At 53.2% G+C, this 22,477-nt stretch overlaps 6 protein-coding genes across 6 annotated transcripts; 4 read left to right on the forward strand and 2 right to left on the reverse strand.

Annotated features, from left to right (window-relative positions):
* Window positions 1-476: 476 nt before the first annotated feature.
* STEHIDRAFT_160806 (uncharacterized protein) lies at window positions 477-2,792 on the forward strand (the record flags this gene model as incomplete). Its single annotated transcript, XM_007308341.1, has 8 exons — window positions 477-482; window positions 554-744; window positions 839-922; window positions 995-1,116; window positions 1,199-1,284; window positions 1,432-2,010; window positions 2,140-2,530; window positions 2,650-2,792. 8 exons carry the CDS (start codon window positions 477-479, stop codon window positions 2,790-2,792), a joined length of 1,602 nt encoding a protein of 533 aa, XP_007308403.1.
* Window positions 2,793-3,358: 566 nt separating this feature from the next.
* Window positions 3,359-3,969, forward strand: STEHIDRAFT_160807 (uncharacterized protein; the record flags this gene model as incomplete). The annotated part of the gene is made up of 4 exons (XM_007308342.1): window positions 3,359-3,374; window positions 3,451-3,460; window positions 3,523-3,644; window positions 3,707-3,969. The coding sequence occupies 4 exons, from the start codon at window positions 3,359-3,361 to the stop codon at window positions 3,967-3,969; spliced, it is 411 nt and encodes a 136-aa protein (XP_007308404.1).
* Window positions 3,970-5,571: 1,602 nt separating this feature from the next.
* Window positions 5,572-6,012, forward strand: STEHIDRAFT_160808 (uncharacterized protein; the record flags this gene model as incomplete). The annotated part of the gene is made up of 2 exons (XM_007308343.1): window positions 5,572-5,604; window positions 5,737-6,012. 2 exons carry the CDS (start codon window positions 5,572-5,574, stop codon window positions 6,010-6,012), a joined length of 309 nt encoding a protein of 102 aa, XP_007308405.1.
* A 4,551-nt stretch (window positions 6,013-10,563) lies between these two features.
* Window positions 10,564-14,359, forward strand: STEHIDRAFT_149421 (uncharacterized protein). The gene is made up of 3 exons (XM_007308344.1): window positions 10,564-10,761; window positions 10,832-10,880; window positions 10,983-14,359. Exons 1-3 carry the CDS (start codon window positions 10,575-10,577, stop codon window positions 14,281-14,283), a joined length of 3,537 nt encoding a protein of 1,178 aa, XP_007308406.1. The 5' UTR covers window positions 10,564-10,574; the 3' UTR covers window positions 14,284-14,359.
* A 12-nt stretch (window positions 14,360-14,371) lies between these two features.
* STEHIDRAFT_124438 (uncharacterized protein) lies at window positions 14,372-15,297 on the reverse strand. Its single transcript, XM_007308345.1, has one exon. It carries the CDS (start codon window positions 14,827-14,829, stop codon window positions 14,614-14,616), a length of 216 nt encoding a protein of 71 aa, XP_007308407.1. The 5' UTR covers window positions 14,830-15,297; the 3' UTR covers window positions 14,372-14,613.
* Window positions 15,298-20,014: 4,717 nt separating this feature from the next.
* Window positions 20,015-22,349, reverse strand: STEHIDRAFT_84639 (RNI-like protein). Its single transcript, XM_007308346.1, has 8 exons — window positions 22,302-22,349; window positions 22,054-22,242; window positions 21,686-21,967; window positions 21,429-21,617; window positions 21,281-21,378; window positions 21,161-21,228; window positions 20,160-21,103; window positions 20,015-20,105 (listed from the first exon to the last, which is right to left on the reverse strand). Exons 2-8 carry the CDS (start codon window positions 22,114-22,116, stop codon window positions 20,061-20,063), a joined length of 1,689 nt encoding a protein of 562 aa, XP_007308408.1. The 5' UTR covers window positions 22,117-22,242; window positions 22,302-22,349; the 3' UTR covers window positions 20,015-20,060.
* Window positions 22,350-22,477: the final 128 nt, after the last annotated feature.

Genomic DNA, 22,477 nt, shown 5'->3' on the forward strand with positions numbered 1-22,477 from the left:
ATGCTTACGAGGATCTCACACAGGTCTGGACGCGAGCCTGAACGGTCGGGAAGAACATAACATAGCGGTCACAGGAGCAAGTCTCTCCCAGAGTAGCTTCTGAGAAAGGCAGCTAAGGGTCATTTGAATAGAAGAGAAGAGTACAATATGGGCACAGAAAGAAGAAGTGAGGATACGAGGTGGCTATGACGCCACACAGCCAGCACTTTCGAGCGGAGCTTTAATCCCGTAGACGGAAACGTGGCGGGCCGTTCATCGTTCTTTCCTTCTTTCCTTCGCCACACCATCTCCACCTCAGGTAGGTTCAATACCTGGTTATGATTTTACTGCAATCATCGACTATTTTGTCATTTCGTCGTCTTCCTATACCGACTTTGCAGCTCAGAACCTTGACTAGCAAGAGGTCCAAAAAGGCAAGTTCAACACTGAAAAGAAATACTCTCAAAAGGAAGTCACCCAAAGAAACTGCCCATACCATGAAAGTCGGTCGTCATTCCACGTTGCCTTTCTTCGAATCTCTCATTTGGCCCATGAATTTTACACGACCAACTAGGTCGCAGTCGAGGGCTGCTGCCACGGCGAGCTCGGCGCAATCTACAAAGAGATCGCGAACCTCGAACGTCGCAACGGCTACAAAGTCGATCTTCTTCTCTGCTGTGGCGACTTCCAGGCCATTCGCAATCACCAAGACCTGATGTGCATGGCTGTTCCGCCAAAGTACAGAAAGCTTGGAGAGTTTTATCAGTAAGACCTTTTCAAGTCCGAGCTACTTACTGCCATGTGCGTGTGGCCCTCCCGCGGAGCTGACCTGGCACGTTTTTGATTTCTGGAACGATAGATATTATACGGGGGAACTTGTTGCTCCTGTTTTGACCATTATAATTGGGGGAAACCATGAATCGTCAAGCTACCTCTGGGAACTGTATGGAGTGCCGCCACTCACCTACCATATTTTTCTAGTACTGATGCTGAAATGTTGCGTCGCTTCTTTCAGTTACCACGGCGGCTGGCTTGCGCCAAACATCTACTTCTTGGGCCACGCAGGGTGTGTTCAGGTTAATGGCGTCCGGATAGCCGGCGCTTCTGGGATATTCAACGGTCGCGAGTTTAGGAAAGGTTCGTTTCTTTTCTTTCAGATCGATATACGTCTGTTTTTTCTCATCACCAAATTCTGCGCATCGTTTTGAAATCTCTAAAGGTCACTATGAACGAGTACCGTACGATAACTCAGCAATCCGAAGTATCTACCACATCCGCGAATACAACGTCCGACGACTCTCACTCGTATGTACTCCCTTATCTCCTTCTCTCTCATCCTCGTCCTCACCCTCACCCTCACCCCCCCTCTCCTTTTGCTTGTACATATTTCCCTCACATTTCCGCTCCGATTAAGTATATCGCTACCCACAACTAAAATCCACGCATATTCAGCTCTCCTCCCCAACGATCTTCCTCTCCCACGACTGGCCCCAGTCCATCCCCCACTTCGGCGACCTCCCGTCCCTCCTCCGTCGCAAAGCCTTCTTCCGCGCCGACATAGAATCAGGCCAACTCGGCTCTCCGCCGCTCATGGATTTACTGAGAACGTTGAAGCCCGAATGGTGGTTCGCTGCGCACCTGCATGTGAAGTTCGAGGCTTTGGTGAGACATGAGTCGGGGCCGGAGCAGATCGAGCAGGCAACGGGTGTAACGAGCGGGGAGGATGTGAAGGTGGGGAATCCGGATGAGATCGTTATTGAGGATGATGGGGATGAGGTTGGAGAGGCAGATGCGAAGGCTCCTTCGTCAGAGAAAGCGACAGACACAAAAGTCGAAGAACCAACGACCCGAGCGACTATCAATCCAGACGAAATTCTGCTTGACGATGAAGAGGAAGAGGTTGACAAACCGCCACCGCCACCTCCTGCACCCGCCGCATCATCATCTTCTACACCTTTTCAACAAGGATCAGGTCGACAGACAAAATTTCTCGCATTAGACAAATGTCTGCCGCGGCGTCAATTCCTCGAGGTCAGTCTTCATAATCCTCACCTCAACTTCTTTCATACCTCGATCTTATGACTGCTACATGTCTTGATCTTACCCCATTCGGCGCTGACCTTTTCGTTTGGCCGTTCCGTCACCGCCACTCTACTCTAGGTTGTCGACGTCCCCATCCATCCCTCCTTTGCGCCCGCCTCTGCCGAACCCAAACCAACACCCATATTCTCCTACGATCCCGAATGGCTAACGATCACCCGCGCCTTCCAACCTTACTTCTCCCTTACACATCAACAAGCAACGTATCCGACTGAGGACGAAGCGTGGGAGATGTTGAGGAAAGAGGCGGAGTGGGTTAGGAAGAACGTACCGGGGAAGCTGGGAGGTGCCCCATCTGCTGACGCCCAGGGGGAGAGTCAGGGAGAGGGGAAGGAGAAGAGGAAGGAGAACGATAAGGACGAGGCGTTGAGATGGCAGATCGAGAAGTGTCAGAAATTCGTCATGACAGCCCCTGGGCCTCGAGGAAATAAAGGGCCAAATAACCAGCAGCGTGAGCTTCTCACCCCTCTCAGACTCTACCAACCTAGACCATCCAATTACAAACTACGCTCGTATATATCGCTGACGTGTCCTTGTCTTGTTCTTCACCCACTTCACCATCTCCTATAGCCCCTGCGTACAACAACCCACAAACCGAGGCGTTCACGGCGATGCTCGAGATCGAGAACAAGATCAATCCGCAGGGATTGAGCGTTCAGTCGTCGACTGAGGGAGTGGGTGGTTCGATGTCTGTCGATGCCATCGGTGCTTGATCTGTTGTCGTTGTCGCTCCTGGTCGTTTTCGTTGTCGTTGCTATGCGCATATGGTGAATTCCAAGGGTGTTCTTGTATCCTGATCATCGATGAAGCTGTTGTCAGCTTTGTTCATCTTGATGCGGATGAGACGAAGGCATGTGCAGATCACGACGTACGAGTATGTTGTGCTCGACATAGACGTCAACGTTTACCTCGATCGTACGACCTTGCTACCCATTCATTTATGCTGCCGCTCACTGAGCATCCTGGTCAATCTACCGTTGCTTGTTCCTAGTGACCCTCGAATTGAAGTGGATTCCTGTGCTTTCCACGATGTCTCATGGTTCAGTGCACAATGCAGAGACATTTGTCACATAGCCGTCCCATTTCGTCGGGCGCAGCTCGACGATGCTGCTACTTGGGTCTCGTCACTGTCAGAACTGTGATTACGACTCCCGTGGACGTAGGTCCCTGTCCTTTTACGTTACCGTTGTATACGGCACACTCCCCAGACGTCTTCGAGACGGGCCGATAACGGGACTCTGAGGCGTATCACCATCCCTCTCAGCGAGCATTCTACTTAATGGACCGGATCTGCGGTATGTTCTCCTTGATTTCTATCTTTCTTCGCTATGCTAATATGTCTGCATGTTCCCGGTGGTATGGTAATATTAGAGGTGAGGATGTTCGTCAAGATGATACAGAGATGAGATTATGCTGATCGTTCCTTCACCGTCCCTTTCGCAGTCGGGAGTCCACCTCAGAACGCTTCGGCATATCCATCGCAAAGTGTCTCGTTCTTCGAGAGCGACTGACGAATCTCCCGAACTTAGACAAGCCGCCTTCGACACGGATTCAGAGGGTGCTTCGTAAGTCTGTCCCTCGTGTGTACGCCACCCGGCTCTAGCGCTAACGGTGCGTGGCGATCTAGGTACACCCAGGTACACACTGTGGCGCAAAGTTGTCCAAACCCGAACGCCACACGATCCAACGCCTCCGCCAGCTCGACCTTCATCGACGGTTCATCTACCTACACCCAACGAAACCGTCGGTGCAGGCGGCGTTGTAGATTTTCCCTCTGGAGAGGAATACGTCCTCCAGCTCGGAAATCATGCGGATATTGTTGCGGTCGGAGAAGTTGCGGTCGAAAGTGTTCAGTTCTGTCGACTCATGAAAGGGACGAGCGTGTTCTAGCTGGGGCTCTATAGCTATTTGCTAGGTGGGTCGCTACCTATTCTTATTAGTCGGAAAGTGCAGAGGCTAACAGCATGCAGGCAGGATCGAGGACTTCGACCCAGGCACTTTCCGTTGGATCGATTGCCCAGGGGTTGCCTGGTGGGGTTCTCTCTCACAAGTCGGATTGGTGCCTCATTCTCACCGCCGGTTCTTCAGCCATGTTCTTCGGCGTTGTTCCATATACTTCTGACCCCACCAGCGAATGGCAGTGCTGGACTGACCCTCGGGGAAATTGACCATCCAAAATATGAGGGTGCGTTGGGCGTGAATTCCGATGTACCCTTTCTCCTGCTGTGCTCCCCTAATTCTTTGTCTTTGTCTTCCATACAGGAACTTTCGATGAATCCGTCGTTATACCTTGACCCGAACGGTGTTGGGGCCGTCTTTCCATTCGAAATCTCCGCTAACGGCGAGGCTATTCCGCTCTCCAACGCTTCCTCAGCCATATTTTTTTTACAGTGGGAACGAGTAACGCCGTCTTCAAGACCAATGCAGCCGAGGTGAGGCCTGCCCGTCCGAGACGTCATCTCATATTTGTGCTTCACACTCCAATCGCCGTCTGACTCACCACCCATCCGTTACATACCTTACCCCATTCTCAGGAAATCTACGCCCCCATATCTCCAGAGATCTAACCTGACGCCAACGAACCAGGAACATACGGCATTCCTTGCTCTCATCCTCACCACCGTCCTCGATCACACATTAGCAGCCGTCTCGGGTGCCTTTCAACCCTGCCGTCCCAAGCTCGGAACTCAGCGTCGGATCGTTCGCGGATAAGTTGCGTTTCTATCAGAGAATATCATTGCTATTGACGAGAGTTATCGTGGTCTAGTTGGAGGAAGCTTGTTGAAGCATTATTATACGGTTTATGACGTTGGCCATCAATAGTTGAGGTTTGCGCCGAACGGTGAGTGTTTGATGTTTCGCTCGCGGGGAAATGGACTGGTCGGCTGATTGGTGTCCCACCAGATTCTGAGCATGAACAGTTCCTGATGACTCGAACGGACTTTGCCTTCCCTCAAGGCCTCGCGGACTTAATGTCAAGCACCCTTGTACCTCGTCTTCAAAACAGAAGTTCTGCATAACTCACAACTTTTAGATTCAATATCGGCGGCCGCGGAACACCGCTACAAACCTCTGCAAACTTCCCCGTTCACTCTAACGTACATACCACCATTGGAAGGCATCCCACGAACCTTTCTGCGGTCTTTTCGATACGAACTTCGGGGGTCATCTCGTACTATGCCGAGTACGCTGGATGAACGGTGTTCCCTTTGGGACACCCACGAATGCCGTGCGGATAACTTTGCTGTTTCACCACGTTCACGCTCTTTGCTGCATGACCTCGTATTAGCCCCTGGCCAGCGCATGAAAACGTTCGGGCATGGAACGTACTCCTCCACGCAAGCTTCTCACAGGCACCGCGTGTGGGGTAAGGACTTACAGTCGGATCCGTCAGCATAGTATGCCATCAAAGATAAGTGGGTATCGACTCGCACGGTGCACTACTGACCGGCTCATTCGTGCCATATATGTGCAAAGTCCGTGCAGATCGCGATGAGCTGGGCCACGAAGCAGAACTATCGGAAGGTAAGAAACCGATTGCAAAGCAGGATTTTGATCACTGGTATGTACGTGCTCGTCTCCGGCGGTATTCAGCGGTCAGCTCCCTTTCGCTGCTGATTTTTTTCATCACCTTATCGCTCTCGTACTCTCCTCCAGACTCCGACAGCCCACGAGATCGCTCATGCGCATCAGACGTACATCACCCCGAGCGGCATTCTGCCATTTCCAGCCATTTCCTCCCAGCCAAAACAGGCTTACAACACTCCTTCTTCCACCAACATTCCGTCGAATAGTCCCGCTGGCCAAGACAATCGAATTCGCCATGCGTACTATAACCTCCTCTACCAAACACACGAAACACGCTCCGACGCCCTCCGAGTCGGCTCATTGGCTCACCGCAAGAATCCGCAGATCATGGACATACGCGTTTGACCCTGTGATGGATCCTGATTCGAAGCCAAAGCGCAAGGCACGACTGCACCGCATTGCTCCGCTTCCGAGAGAGTTGTGCGAGCCACGATCACGAGGGATGTGATATATTGCCTTTTCGCCGCGTGCGCCGTGCGACGCGTGCGCAGTGGGCTTGGTGTGGTGTGTGCCTGTAAATCAGGATGATGTTGGAGTTCGGGATTCGAAGATCGTGGAGATGCTGGAATGGCTTGGGAATCGGGCACAGGGGCTGCGCTCGCTGGCTCGCTGGCTGTGCGGTGGTTGTTGTGCCCCAGAAGTTTATTCACCGGAGTTGTGTGTACGTGAGTGAGTGAGTCTTTGGAAGTGTTCCTTCGTTCATCGTTATGTGTACCAATGGCGGATACTTACGAATGTACTCGTTCTGTTCTACAGCTTCCACCTCACCTTCCACGGTCGGTCTCTCGAGCCCGTAAACTCGCAGATCGCTGAAAACGATTCCGGCATAGCCCGCTATGCATTTCAAGGTTAGAGTGGTGCAGTCAGAGTGAGTAAGTACCCCAGTTCCTCATTCATCTTATTCGCCGGAAGACGAATGACGCATGCGCCTTTCCGGTAGGGTGGGAGAAAACAAGCACGATCAGGGCAGTTCGGACTTCCGAAGGCACCTGTGTATGTTATGTATGCGCGATCGTGGATCGTGTACCTAGGATGTACCTTCAACCTCCGACGTCAACGTTATACGTTAGATGTTCAACCTAACCTCTAAGCAACTACGTCGGGCATTTCAGCCCGTCTCGATGCGGCGTTCCACTATTCTTTTTTCTTTTCACTTTTCCTTCGCTGTGGATTTGAGTGCTGACGCTGATTTCTATGCAGTCTCGGAGGCCGAATGTACTCTTTCAGGGCGGTACCTTCGACCTCCGACGTCAGCGTCGGATTTCTCATGCCCGTCCCGTTCCCATTCGCCGTACACGGAAGCTATGAAAGAATTCTGCAATACCTGTTACTGAACAGTGCATAAAGAACGTCTCACTTTCGAATTCATGTGTGCGTGTATGCAGGAACGCAATGGCAATGACAATTGTGCATGAAACACGAAAGGCTCGTCCCCTAATTCCTTTACCGACCGACGAAAGAAATTCTACTGTTCGTTCATTCACACTGATTGCATCCATCCATCCATCCATCCATCCATCCATCCGTATTGTGGAGCTGTGGTCATTAGGGAGATTTGGCAACCCGCCCCAAGACGCTTGACGCTCCCGATCTGGCTCCACATCCCCGCCATTTTGCGCCACCGCGACCTTCTGGCACCCTGCAAGCGCCGGTTGCCAAATCTCCCTATTGTAAGGAGCGTTCAAGTATTCGACTCGTGTACCTTAGCGGGTACCTTTCCTCGATCGTCGCGCGTCCTTCCGAGTTCCTTCACAGCGGAGAAGTCATACGCACATGTACGTTGGAGCGTGAATACAAATGTCTTGTCGATCCAGTTAACACATCGTAATCGACAGTGGTTTCTAGAGGTGCGATCGCCAAGCTCAGTGGCATGAGGAGGCTTGCGACCACGCGTAGATGGTTAGAATTATACGGCTTGCCCTCAGGCTGTATGTAACCTGCCGTTGTTTATTTTATCCCGGAAGCGTGGCGTATTGGTTGACCAAGTTGACACAACTCAACTCGATTCGACTGTACCAATCCAATCCTGGTCAAAGCCATATCGAGGCCTATGGCTCACTCGTATCGAAATCGGCCGTCTGGAGAAGTTGAAGATTGCGTGCACAAAGCGTTAGACTTTTCCCCTCAACTCGAGTAAAAACCTTCTTCCCGTCGTCCTCCCCATTCTTCACACTATGCACAGTAAGTACGCTGTGCAATCACTAAGTATCGGGGGTTCATATCAGCTCATATGTAACTCGTAACTTCAAGTACAGCCATGATCATAGCAGAAGTCCGTCCGAATCGTCACCGTCAAGATCGTCAAGGTGCAAAAAAGGATCTCAGTCAATCGGTCGAGCGCAGGCGCCGATATCGATGAACCCACTCGTTTTTCAGCACAGTCGAGTGACTATCACGTTAACGCTAACGTTGCCAGTACAACATATGTACTACGCACACAGCCTTTTTGTCGAGATAAATGCATATGTCGGCGTCGTCGGTGACTGGGCGTAGAGACGCAGAGGCTTCTCGCGCCCGGCTGCGTAAGCTCATTCTTACTAGTGCTAAAGTAGTATGTACGCGGGCGTCGTGAAGGACACGGACGCGATTTCGAATTAGTGTACATAGTGTGATGTTGAGGAGGCGAGGAGGCGAGGGTCTACGGATCTTGTGATTATCGCGATGTGTGGTTGGATTGGACGATCGCGAATAAACCGAGATAGAAAGTTGGGCTCGAGAGGGACGTTTGAACGGTCGCGATGATCAGGTGGTTGAGTAGGCTGGAAGTCTCTACATACAATATACTACACTACCTACCTACCAACAAACCAACAAATCAACTGCAAGTCCATCTCTCCCCCCCCGGGTCTATGACATACCCCTCCTGGAACAACGAACATCCCCACAACACTCCCAACACTCCCAACACTGTTACACCCATCATTCAGAACCCCCGGCACCGCCTTAGTATCCTTTCATTTTGTTAGCGCTAGATCGATATCCTCGAGAAGTGAAGAAGTGAAGAAGTCGCGATCGCGCCGTTGTCGTGATGCCAACGCGACGCGCGACGCAGAACACTGTCGATGTCGATGTCACGGTGGACCGGCAGTTTCTCTTCAAGCTTCATCGTTCGTCCGTTGTCTGTAGAGGAAGGAAGGAAGGAAAGACGGCACATCGATAGCGTATCATAATCCTGTGGAGAGGCAGTTTGTTCCGTTTTTCTGACAAAGTATTTTCTGAATTATTATCATGGGATATGGGTACGTAGGGAGGTACGTAGGTGGGTAGGTAGATGACCCTAATCACGAGAAGTCGACATCCTATTGTACCGTACCGTAAATCCAATCAACCGCAGAACCGCCAACGGTCACAGTTGCTCCACTTCTAAGTCTTCGACATTGACACTGACAGACGGTGACAGCTAGAACCCGCACTGCAACCCAAACTCTGACGTCGCGAGCTCGAGCTTGCGCCTGCCTATGCGTGTGCAGCGGCGTGGAGGAGCGGTATCGGAGCGTCAACTGGATTATTCGACAGTCTGAGTGCGAGGCGGGGACAGTCGAGATCCAAGACGTCAGTGGGTTGAGCATTGGTATCGAGTATTGAGTTGTGCTATTAGAGAGGGTTATCAAAGGTTGAAGGGCAGCAGGACGGAGACGGGCACAGAAATGGACATGGACATGGACATGGATGTGTATGTCGACATACGGGTAGACGAAGACAAGGTCGAGGATAAGTCGAGACGACGTACCAGCCAGCGGAGAAAACGACAAAATCAAGATACTGAGTTCAAGGAGTAGGTGATGGATGGATAGGATAGGACAGGGTATGACATGCGAACTGTTGCAAAGTATGAGCGTTCCAGCCGTCTCTTCTGAACTCGAGCCTGAGTAAAATTCGTGATAGAGCTTTCGTACGATAGCAGACAAAAGACATGGGATTCGCATCGAAGGACCGCCCGAAATCGTAGACCAAAAGCGCGAGCGCAAGAGAGTCCTGTCCTCGACATAGAGAGCGAGTGTCGGCGCCAGCAGCTGAGATGAAACGAAGGGCGAGTGCAAGATAACTCACAACTTAGACAGGCCGAGGCAGACGCTCGGTAATTCACCGGCGATGGGTATGGAGTCCATCAGCGCAAAGGGCCCAGAATTACCGTGCGGTGATGGATGTGCATTTTCGAACGGCGAACTGGGAGGACCCAGTCGTCTCGTCATGATGGAAAAACGATATCGCAGTGCGCACTGACCGAGGAGAGAGAAGCGCTGCACCCACGAAAGGAAGAGGACGGAGAAAGCCGAAGTGGATGCAAGAATAAATTTAGGGTAAAAAGGGATATTTAAAAATGGACGAATCTTCCCTGGATCTGGCGAGGGGTGGGGAAAAGAGGAAGAGTGTTGGTTCCTTGGATGCATATGCATGTGAAGAAGGGAAGGAAAGAAAGAAAGAACGGGTGTGTTCGTCACAGGGGAGGGGTGCGGTTGAGAAAGAGGGATTGGAGGAGATGCGGGGGGACGGACGGAGCCGGGAGAACGGCACCGGGTACGGGACCGAGGAGGAGATAGCGTGCGGTGGGTCGCGGATCTGAGATTGATTTTGAAATTGGGAAGGAGGTGGTGGGGGAGTCGCAGGAGGGACAGAGGAGGGAGGGGAGGAGGAGAAGAGGGAGGGCGAGAGGGAGGTGATGATGCGAGGTCGTCGAGGGGTGCAGTTGAAGTAGTGAACGGGAGAGGGGGAGGAGGAAGGGCGATAGAGCGGGCGGGGATAGAGGGGCGAGGGCGGGGGCGAGAGCACGTGTGCCGGACCGGGGTGTGGCCGGGGTGTGCCTTTAGGTGGGAGAGAGGCGATCAGCGGTGCCTTATAGGTTCGCCCCTTCTTTTCGCTTGCTGTTCTGCCCCTTCCTGTCCTCCGTGTGTGCCTGCCCTCAGTCCATGGAGCATCCAAGCTCTGCCGACATTCAAATGGCTACAGACGTCCTTCCTCATCATCCTCACCCGCCTTCCTCATCGTCTTCGACGTCCCCGACGCAGGCAAATGCGCCCAACAATGGCCTCAACGGCGTCAACAAACGCTACCGACCCGCGCCAGCGAAAACTTTCCAGTGCAGAGGCTACGGCGGTCAGTCTCTTCGTGCCTGTCCTGTCTACTCTCGTCCATCGTTCCTGATCTCCTGCCTGTCTACGAACAGATTGTCGCATGGTCTTTAGCAGGTCTGAACACCTGGCCAGACACATCCGGTGCGTTTCCATTGCTGTCGCTCATGATCGTCTGCTCATCATCATCAATGCCCGCGTCATCATCCTCCATGTTTTTTCCTCTCTTTTTCGCTCCATTTCTAGTAAACACACCGGCGAACGACCCTTCACCTGCCACTGCGGCAAGCAGTTCTCCAGGCTCGACAACCTCAGGCAACACGCCCAGACCGTCCACTCCGACAAGCAGGACCAGAACGAGCGCATGATGCGCGAGCTCACCTCCCTCCACGCCTCCATGGCCGCCGCCAACAAAGCGACCCAACACCGCACCAAACGCGGCGCCAACAACGCCAACGCCAACAACGCCAACGCCGCCAACGGGAACGGGAACGGCAACGCCGGCTCCGACGGCATCCACCACCACAACACCTCCGGCTCCGATAACGGCTCTCCGCCCCTGTCGACGACGATCGTCAAGCAGGAAGAAGGCATCGGCTCGATTCCGATGTCTATGTCGATTCCGCTCCATCAGCGCCCGGGAACGAGTACCGGCTACGAGGGCAGCGGCGATTTCGACGTCGACGGCGACGGAGACGCGCATATGAACGGCGGCTACTCCCACCATCCCCACCATAATCATAACCCTGTTGATCGCTCCCGGGCGGTCAACTCTCATTCCTTTCGTGACTCCCGTCAGTCCTTTCGTGCCCAACAATCTACCAGCGTCGTCGACATCAACAACAACAACAACACCCCCTCAGCTCCCCAACTTGGGCAGCACACCCAGTCCTTTCGAGTCCCAGGCGAATTCCACCAGCACCAGCAGCAACCCTCGCCATTCCAATTCGGTCTCCCCGACCAATCTCAACCACAGCAACGGCCATCCACCTCCGGCGCCACGTCCGCCTTCGTCCGTCCCGGGACTTCAGGCGGCGGGGGTCAACGACCGGCCACTGGCTCTGGGGCTACTTCACAACCACAACTCCCGTCACTCACCACAGTCCTCGCCCACACATCCCTCCCACCTCCACTCTCACTCTCACTCTCCTCACCCTCCACATCCTCTCCATCCGCATCCGCATCCGCATCCTCTCCATCCACATTCACATCCACATCATCCACAACAGCACCCTTCTCCGCACTTCACAGGGAACGCGAACGTGAACGTGAACGGGAGCGTGGGGAGTCAACAACATCAATATTTCCCGTTCCCTCCGGGATCAGCAGTCGACCAGGTTCGGGAATCAGGCCAGGGACCGCTCCGGCGTCGGCGTCGACAGGGTTCGGGTTCGGGTTCGGGGTCGGGTTCGGTGCCGGGGGTGGGTTCGGCGGGGGTGGGACTAGCGGCGGGTGGTATGGACCTGGGGTTGGATTTGAGCGGGGTGGGTATGAGCGGGGTGGGTATGGCGGGCATGCAGGGAATGGAGGTGGTGGGTATGGGTATGGGGGTGGGGGTGGATATGCAGGGAATGGACATGGGCATTATGGGCTTGGGGGTGGATTCTATGGGCATGGGCATGGGCATGGGCAGTCTGTCGGGCATGGGCATGGGCATGCAGGGAATGGATATGGGGGTGGATATGGGCATGCAGGGAATGGGGGTGGGGGTGGATATGGAAGGGATGGATTGGGCGCTCTACCAACAAGGACCTCAGCAGCAACAACCGCAGAGTTGGCCCCCGCATCGTTCGCAAGAGTCGCTTTCGGAGGAGTCGAGCACGAGCACTCAGAGGGGGGACCCGAGGGAGCAGAGGGAGGAAACGATTCACCGTTTTCGTTCCAGCCGCCGCCTATCGCCTCCGAGTCTTCCTCCTCAACAACAGCAGGGTCGGGCGTACCCCCTTCGAACCCAAACCCAAACCCAAACCCAAACCCAAACCCTCGGAAACGACCGTTCCCGGGAGACGACGACGAGCACTACAGGCTTGCGAGGCCACACACCTCCGGGGACGTCATCGGCGGCGGCGGCGGTGGTGGGGGGTCCTATGCTCGGCCAACCACCTCAGGGGACGGGTATGGTCGGCCCACCACCTCAGGCGGCGGGGACGGGGCAGATTCAAGACCGGTCTCGAGAAGGCTCTCGGTCATGGAGCTCTGTAATGACACAGATGACGATCCCGGCGCTCGACGGATATTACCCGTCGGTGTCTCAGTCTCCGCCTCATCAGCATCTTCAGCAGGCGGCGCAGGGTCAGGGGCAGCAGTACAGTCAAGGCCTTCAACTTCAACGGGAAGGCCAGGGACGAGTGGGGGGAATGGGAATGGGAGGCCAGAGACGAGTGGGGCTGGGCTTGTTAGGTATGCGGAGCAGCTCGCCCTCGGGGACCGGGATGGGGACGATGGGGACCGGGATGCAGCCTCCTCCGACTCAGGCTCACCTTCAATCTCAACAACAACAACAACAACATCCGCAAACGCCGCGTCCGCTTCATCCTTCGCACGCACAACCTCCTCGTCCGTCGTCTTCGGCGCCGCATTCGCAGCACCTCTCACAGCAACAACAGCAGCAGCAGCAACAACAGCAGCAGTTCCAGCATCCGCCGGCTCCGCCTTCTTCGGCGCCTCCGCATCAACCACACCCACACCAGGCGCAGCACACCTCCAGCGGCCAACACAACCCCAACAACTCCAACGGCCAGCAGCAAACGCAGCATCCGGTGAGTTATTCGGCCGAGTTGAGGAGACAGCAGCAGGAGCAGCTTCGGCGGCAGTTAACGCAGCAGGTGCGGCGGGACGAGGGGCAGGGTTCGGGTTCGGGACAGTCTTCGCCGGTCGGGGGACAGGGACAGGGCGATGGGCAGGACGGAGTGGGACAAGGGATAGGGAGGGATCAGCATCAGCTGGGTCAGAGGGATCGGGATCAGCAGGGTCAGATTCTCCAGAGAGCAGCGTCTCAGCCTCAACCGTCACGTCTCCCGTATTTCGACATGCAACCTCAGGTGCAACCTCAGTCGCGGGTCGAGCAGGCGTATCAGGCTCAGCAAGTCCATGGGCAGGCGCACGGGGGTCACCAGCAGCGGGTCCGGGCTCACCCGTATTATCATCCGCATTCTCACCACACCCAGCCGCAAGGTTCGCCGTACGAGGAGTTGGCGGGATTCAACATCAACATGTCCCCGTCTCAGGTGCAGGGTCAGGCTCAGGGGCAGCAGGTGCAGCAGGTGCAGGACGGGAGTGGAATGGCGATCGGGATAGGGATGAGTATAGACGGTTTGGGGGCGGGGATGGTCAACATGGGAGGCGCAATGGGGATGTCGGTGCCTATGATGGGAATGGGAATGGTGGGCGGAATGGGGATGGGAATGGGCGGTGGGGGGATAGGGGGGATCGAGATGGGCGGGATGGGAGGGATGGGCGGGGGGATGGGAGGGATGCAGGGGTCGGTCCAGGAGTCGTTGAGCTCTCTCCGAGGCAGTCCGCGGGGGTTGTTGGAATGAGGGTTTGAGCTCTGAGAGCGCGTACGACGAGAACGCACAAGAGGGATGGCGATGACGCGGTTTGTCTGGGATTTTTTTTTTTTTTTTTTTGGTTTGTTCGTCTTCGCTCTTTTGGACTGTTTTTTTTCTCGGTTTTGGGACGTTGTCGTCTTCGGTCTTCGTTCGTCGTTCGTCGTATATTGGGCTGTTGGGGCATGGGCACGAACTTTGGTCGCTCGTTTGCGTCTGTTTGGGGTGTGTTTAGTGCGTGGTGTGGCTTCTTTCTCCGTCTCTTCGTCTGCCGTTCATTAATCTTCCATCTCTATTTTCTATTTTCTATTTGCGTCGTCCGTCGTCCGTCAAATACTCTCCTCTCCTTTCTCGTCTTTGTGTTTTTGCTCTAGTCCCTCCTCCTCTCGCTCGTTAATTCTCGCCTCTCGACTCTCTTTTCCTTGCTTCGGTTCGTTCCTCTCTCTTTCGGTCTTCGTTCTATTTCCGGTTTCGCCTGCTTGTTGTTCGGACGCCTCCATACCCTTCCCCTCCCTTTTCTCCGCGTTCCCTCCGCGTTCCTTCATATCCCGTCTCGTGTCGTCTCGTCTCGAGCCCCATCTCAGCCGCGTCGTCCCTCTCGTCTTCTCGACTCCCCCGACCCCGACTTCGACGTCTCCATCCCTATCTCGACCTCGACCTCGCCCTCGCCCTCGACCTCGTCCTCGTCCGACCATTCTCGCCTGCCGATCCAACTCGTGCTCACACCCACTCGACTCTGCGCCATCCGTATCCGTACCGACCTCCTCACCCTGCGATCAACCTCTACTATCCTTGCCTGTTTCGTTGCTCGGACTCCTCCGTTCCTTTTTTCCTGTTTCCTGTTTCCTCTTTCCTGTTTGCTTGTCTCGGTCTCGGACTGTTTTCGCGTCCCCTTCGTCCCTTTCGTCCTTTATAATTTCGTACTGAGGACTCTTCTTCCCTCTTCCCTCCCCCTTCCATCCAACGGACTCTCGCCTCCAACCTCAAAATCAACCACCTAAAATTCGAACAAAATCTTTCCTCCTCTTATTCATCGTCTGTGGACTGCTTATTTGCTTATTACCCCCTTCGTGTTCCTGTTACTATTTGCTTTATTTACATTTACACCCCTCAAAAAGAGGCGTCAGCTTACCCCCCCTCCTCTCGGATGGACTCTTTCCTCTTTTCTCTTTTCGATGTTCTTGTTACATAGTATACACCCTTAGTACCCTTACTTGTCACATATACGTGCTCTCCGCGTTCCGTGTTCCGCGTCCATGTTCCGTGTTCAGTACAGAAGTATATCCTAAGTATCTACTGTTACTTCCCGTATTTCGTGTTCGTCTCCTTTCCCTTTGCGTTACCCCTTCGACTTTTGGCCAACTCGTATTATTTACTCTTACTTACTTGCCTGCTTACTTGGTTTGCTTCGTGCTTCGTGTTGAGGCGGCTTTTACAAATGTTGTTTTGTTACATATGGAATCGAATGAATCTGAATCTGAATCTGAATCTGAATCTGACACAAAAGGATGGTTGAGTGGACGGATGCGGCGTCTGCTCAGACTCTGGACTCGAAACTGAAACTTGATGAGAGCGTGCATGTACTTATGGGACATTCGGATGATAGGGAGGAGTCGCAATTGACATGATGATGATACCGATGAGCTCTTTCGCTGATGATGCATCATGATCAGGAGATCGGAGTACGCAGGAATATCGGTACGTGTACGAATGATGGAATGCAGATGAAACGCGATGGATGGAGACTCTGTCGTGCGTTCTGTCAGTTTCACTTTTGTGATGTGTGGGGCATGTGTGGCGTATCTAGGTTTGCACCCGAATCCATCGGCGTAAAGTGTGGTGTGGCGCCTTGCACGACAACTGTTCGTCATTTTCTCCATGCACGCAGAGTACACGCGATTGCGATCGGACAAGCGAGTCCCGTCGACATCGCTGACGACTTATCGTTGAGATCGGGAGTATGGTTGAACTACAGTATGTACAGGACATCCGATTTCGTTTTCTCTCGGTATGTCAGTGAAGTTCGTGGCGTTAGCGTGGCGTGAGGGTAGCAACGTCGGCTGTCAATGTCCCGCCAATACAGGGATGGATAGGCGTTGTTGAGATGGATAGAAGTCATTAGTACGTATACCACGGCGTTCCTTCAGCTCGATGCTTATCGACATCCGTCATCATCATCAATCCTGTGCATGTAACGATGCGAAGAAAAGCCACGGAACACCTCTGCTCCGATACGACTTGCGAGTGGGATGTAGAATCCGACTTTCGGAGGACCGGGATTAGAAGAGGACGGAGGATGGTAACGTCGCCGTCGACGGAGCAGCTTTGTAACAGGACGAATTCAAGGACCAAGGTATGGACGATGATGTTCTACAGAACGCCACAGTTGGTTGGACGATCGTCAACGGGCTGAAGGACCCGTCATTAACGATGGAAGGTACAAGGTGCGGCTCGAGGAGGATATCCTCGAAGAGTCTTCTACTCACTTCCAGCAACATTGGTCTTCTTCCGGCGGTAAATGAGCCCCGAGAGCTTGCAAAGCAGCTTCGTCGAGCGGGTAGAAGCTTAAGGAACCGAGGGTTCAATTCGAAGGTCGAAGGTACAAGGTACGGGTCAGGAGCGCTTCTCATTGCATGGTTTGATTTTTCGATGAACAAGAAGCGAGGATAGAGCATGTCATAAGATGATGTGACGTTGAAGGTCGAAGGTACAGGATAGGCAGGAACGCCTCGAGAATGCACTCTCATTATTTCGCTTGTGCTCTCGATGAACAAGGAACTGGGGTAGTCCCGATCGTCGTTGAACGGGCAGACCGGACACGGTTGGAGGGTCACCGTTGAGAGTGAGTAAAAGGTATACGGCGGCCTTGCACCGCCTAGTGTCTCCCACAGGAAATGTGTCGGTATACTTAGTCAATCATTCACCAATGGATAAGGAACTGGGGTATCCCTGTATCCTTCACTGCATGACGGGATCCTTCGGAGGATCTGCAAGCGGCCTCGGGAAACTGATGGTTAGAACGTTCAAAGCGTCATATGTTCATACGACGGAGCCATCTTGGACCTGAACTGCTTCGACGTCGTCATTCTGAATCATTCGACCCAGAGTCCGGTGAATAAACTTCTGGGGTGCTCACATCGTTACAACGCCTCTGCACAGCCGAACTCAGCCCCTGTCCCCGATTCCGAGCGAGCAACATCTCCACGATCAACAGAAGGTAAAGTGGGCCTGATTTACAGGCACAGCAGCACGCGTCTCCTGGAAAAGTCAATGTATCAACCCGTCCACGCGAATGCCTGGAAAGCGGTGCAAGACCGAGTGTGCCTTGCGCTTCCATTCGGCAGAGGGTCAAAGCGCAACTTACCTGTACATCCACAACGCTAGCGTTCTATTGTGAACCAATTCGGATGGATCGGAATGGCGTGTTTACGCACACAAGGTGAGATGAGTGAGGGTGTGTATCCCCTCGGATATGAAAGCTTATGGTCGCACGCGAGACGCGGGGAAATGTGGAACTAAACCCTAGATGCGCATTGTGAGTAATAGACATTCCAAAGAAAGGTCGACCGCCAGACTGACCGGAGTTACTGCAATGCCATAGGCCCAACTCGGGGCGGTACTGACAGGAGTCTGCGCTACAGCGTGGTCACGACGTGGGGAAACTTACAAAGGACCATCCAAAAAAGCAATCGAGAAGCGCTAGCGCTGTAAAGAACAAGTACCTCCGAGGTAGCGCGTGGCCTGCTAAACTTGTTAGGCTTTACCAGTTGGAGCTTCGATTAATAACAAGGATTATGAATGGAACCACGCACCACTTGACCAGCCAAAGAGCAAGTTTGTGTGGAGCCGATATACCCCGAGGAGACAAAGTTGTTCCTAGAACACGATCGTGTATAAGCGGTCAAATAGAACTCCTCTTTTTATGATCCAGAAAATGCAGGAAGACGGATAGGCATGGCGTTTGGAACGTACCATTGCTTACGAAGCGGTAGTGTTCACCGACCGATCATGGTGGTAATAGTACGATGATGTGCCACAAATGGCTTGGACACTGATGATGATGAACTTCAGGTGTCACGAACCATCACAGAGCCTGAAATGAAGAGTTTGATGCTTTACGCATACCTCCTCGAGATCTGGGTTTGTTACGCCTTGACTTCGGTCTCAGTGGAGGTCCCAAAGTATGTTCACCATGTTTAGTTAGAGGTGCACGTTACTTGACGAATTCGATGCAATCAAGCGAGTTGAGTGCTTCAAGCCTTCCTGAAGAATGAATCCATAGAATCAGATGGAAGCGAAAAGTATAGGTAGAATGCAATGATGAAAGGAAACAGAGGTCGGACATACCAGAATATTTGCAAGACAAGTGCTGCGGGTGGCTCGACGTGGGGGTAGATCGCCTTCTTCTCGCAAGGGCTGTATATTCATCGTTGTGCAATATCATCACCTAGAGGCTTGCAATCAAAGCGCCCCTTCATGCAGAAGAAACTAAATCAGTCGGACCATGATACACGAATTCCTGTCACCGCTATTGAATGGTCAGATAGTATCAAAGCACAACTGACGAGTAAACCTGAAACACACCGACGTTCCTCCGCACTGATGGTAGGCTCATTCCAGTCGCGGTGAAGGTGCGCTTGAAGCTTGGAGCCTCGGCCTCGTCGACGCCGAACAACTTAAGCGCATGTAAAAGTTGACCGCTGAAGACGCATTACTACCGAAAAGCCGTTTTATCGGGTGATGTTGCTGTCAGAGAAGGTTCGAACATGAAGGATCAGTCATGGTTGGAACTTCTATCAGATTTGGCTGGAATACGCACGAAGCAATGTCCCGGCCTCAAAGCCGCAGTTGGATTCAACGAAAGACCGTGCGATTTTAGCTTCACATTGTTCCCGAAGGCGCAAGAACGGAGATGATAAATTGAAGTCGTTCACACGACGAAAGTGGAACAATCAGCGAGCACGAGGTGAGCCTGTCGTGACTAAGACGGCGAGAGACCTCCAGAAGGCTGCTACACATAATCAAAATAGTGTGGGCAGATAGCATCGCCGCAGCGGCAAGAGCAGAGCGGACGAACAAGATGTTTTCAGACCTCGCCAACGAGATGATCCACAGACCTGCTGGTTCCAGTCGCCCCGCGATCACTGAGTACTGATGGGTAATTACTTCGCCCAGCTGCTACGATTCTGGAAAGGCTTCGCGAGGATCCAGGAGAAGCGCCATGCCATTACAATACATCTCTCACAGGACCGTGCATGGACGCTCGAAGCATACAGCGGCCACCTGGAAGGGTAAGCATTCCGACCATACCGACCCAGGCGAATCGACCCACATGTGGAAGGCGTATTTGCATAGAGCGGCGAAGAAGACTAGTCGCACCCAAGCAAATCCAGAATGTGGATAATCTCGACACGGCGAGTCTAGATGCATGCGGAAGTCCGGGGAGCTGTGAGAGTAGGGTCGCCGTTAGTTTATACCCATGTAAAGAGGCAGGTATCGCAGAGGTTATGATAAGGCACACCGCAGGATCCGTCCAGAGATCTCATGGTGCCATCGTCTGACATTGAAAAGCCGTAAATGCGACGGACCGTGGGCGCCCTTGTGCGAGGAAAAGCCCGGACGTGGAACACAACACGTAAGTATAGGAGAGAAGATATTGAAGACTTTGATGCAATAATGCTATTGTCAGCGCACGAGGAAATACAAGCGAAAAGCAGAATCAAGATATTAGCTAGTCTCCACGCGGAACATCCGTTCAACCCTACGGATAGACATCCTATGCCGCGGCATGCGACTCAACGCCCATGATTGCCACTTCCCTCTGGAAGAGAGCATCAATGTCATGATTGTACATGAAGAGAGAATACGGACGCACCCTCGTAGGACAATTCACCGTCAACTTATTACAGCCCCAGACCTTCAGCTCCTGTAGCTTACCACACCCTTCCAATATCTCCCCAACGATCATGTCGGTAACCTCTCGGTTCCAACCCAGATCCAATCTCCTCAACTCCCTCAAACCTTTCTTCCCGAGCTCTTCCAGCGATTCCGCGTCTGTGTTGCGCCATCCATTGATGTTGAGCGATTGAAGATGTGGCGCTGCAGGGTGTGCGACGATGGCGGACAGCGCCATATAGCCAAGCTGCACCATCCTCAGGAATGAAAGATGCTTGAGGTTGGGGTTAGCGTTCTGCGAGGCCCATTGCTCGAAGACGTTTGCCATCCCTTCGTCCGTGGGGAGCGGCAAGTTTTGCAACGACAGGCTGGTGAGCTTGCGGCACGTCGGAAGTAATGCCTCATTCAGGAAATCGTCTGAGATACGGCTGTGGCCTGAGAGGTCCAAGCAGGTCAATTCTTCACCAAGAGTCTTCACCAGACGTATCAAACCCTCCTCTTCCATCCCCTCGCTGCTGGGGTCGGAAATGTCGAGCATTTTCAATGCTTCAAACTTGCATAGTTCGTCCACCCATGCGTCTTGCTCCTCCTTCTCTTTGCCACCGCCGAGTTTCCCAACTTCCTTGAGCATAAGCTCTTCTAGGCCGGCACACGAGTCTGCTAGGGTCTTCAAACACTCGATGTCGAACCTCGGGCTTTGCGTGATGCAGAATGCTTTCAGGTCGGGGTGTGAACGAATAAAGTTGAGCCATCCTGGAACACGGACGAGGAATGGACCAAGGAGTTCGACGTGAGTAAGTGCGGGGAAGTTGGTCGACCAGGTGTTGATGACTTCGTCGTCCATTCGTCCGCAGAAGTCGAGGCGAAGTCGCGTCAGATTGGGGTTCATCATCGCGAGCGTTGAGAGAGAGTCGGGGACGAGCTCTGTGGCGATGTCAGAGGGTTATAATGCGACATAGAACGTGGAGTGGGTGTGCATACTGGTCGCGTCGTATAGAACTAGATTCTCCTTGTCCAGTCCGTAGAAAAGAGTGGCGTTTTCGGGTGTCCTGAAAGTCATATTGGTATGAAGTGAAATTGTAGAAGTGGTTGAGGACTGACAAGCTCCGATTTCGTGATAGGGCACGGATGATACTATCTATGTTTTGATAGCCAATATCGCCTAATGCCTCAACGTCGTTAATGTGCTTCGAGAGCATCTAATGAATAGTGTCAGCACGTACGATCACCCAGCTCACGATAACAAAACGCTTGCCTGAATGCACAAAGACACCAGAGTTGGAAATCTCTTCTCTTCGAAATGAACGACACTTCGTTTGTCGACGGGGGCTTTGCGTTTCCTAGGTGCGACGGCAGGCTTCTTGTCCGCGCCAGTCTCCTTGACACACTTGTGGCACAAGTACCCGGGTGGCGGGTTTGCTGCCATCGTGTACTTTGTCTGGACGAAGTCGAACTGATGGTCAGCCCACGATGTGTTGTAAGTCGTGTATAGGAAGCAAGACGTACCACCGTGAACTGTATCTCGCACCTCGCACATTCCTCGAAACTGCCTGGTTTCGGTGGCGACGCTGCCGCATTTGCGACCATATTCCTCGAGAGGGCCGTGTAAACATCGTCGTCTTCGTCTTCGGAATCCTCGTAGTCTTCGTCTCCGTCACCTTTCTTCTTCTTTGCGGCAGCCTTGGCTTTGGCCTTCTGTTTCGCCTCCGCTGCTTTCGTGGTCTTGCGCTTCTTTGTTGGGGCCTTCTCTTCTTCGCTTTCATCGAGATGGTCTGAATCTTCATCGCGCTGTGTGGCAGAGTCGAGTTGCAGATGAGAAACCCTTCTGGAGAGGACAACGACGCCCGAACGACACAAAATGAGGAGGTACGCACTGCATTTGCACGCGACGCACGGCTGCGCCTACGCGTGCTGGGACTCGATTCATCCACTCCCATTTGATCCGCAGGAGTATCTCCAGCATTACTTGGGCCAGCTGCTTGTTGACCCTGAGCTTGCTGGGTTTCGTTTTGCTGCCTGGTTCTAACCCTTCGTTGGATAAAGTTGGTTGTGATATTCGACTCCTACAAGTCGTTTGGTGGTCAATCATACCATTAACATGTAGACCAGAAGAACGCATTACCCTTAGAAACTCGGTGAGGGCTGAAGTAGGCCCGCGAACGTTATTACGACTCATGTTGATAGTGGTGATGGGGGTACGAGGACAAGGTGCAACTGTCAAGCGACGCGTCGCGACGTGTCTCATTTATTTTGGGCCAAACATGGCGAAACAACGCGCCACTTTGGCGACGTAGGACA

The sequence above is a fragment of the Stereum hirsutum genome (assembly GCF_000264905.1).
Source record: "Stereum hirsutum FP-91666 SS1 unplaced genomic scaffold STEHIscaffold_15, whole genome shotgun sequence".
Classification (NCBI taxonomy): domain Eukaryota; kingdom Fungi; phylum Basidiomycota; class Agaricomycetes; order Russulales; family Stereaceae; genus Stereum; species Stereum hirsutum.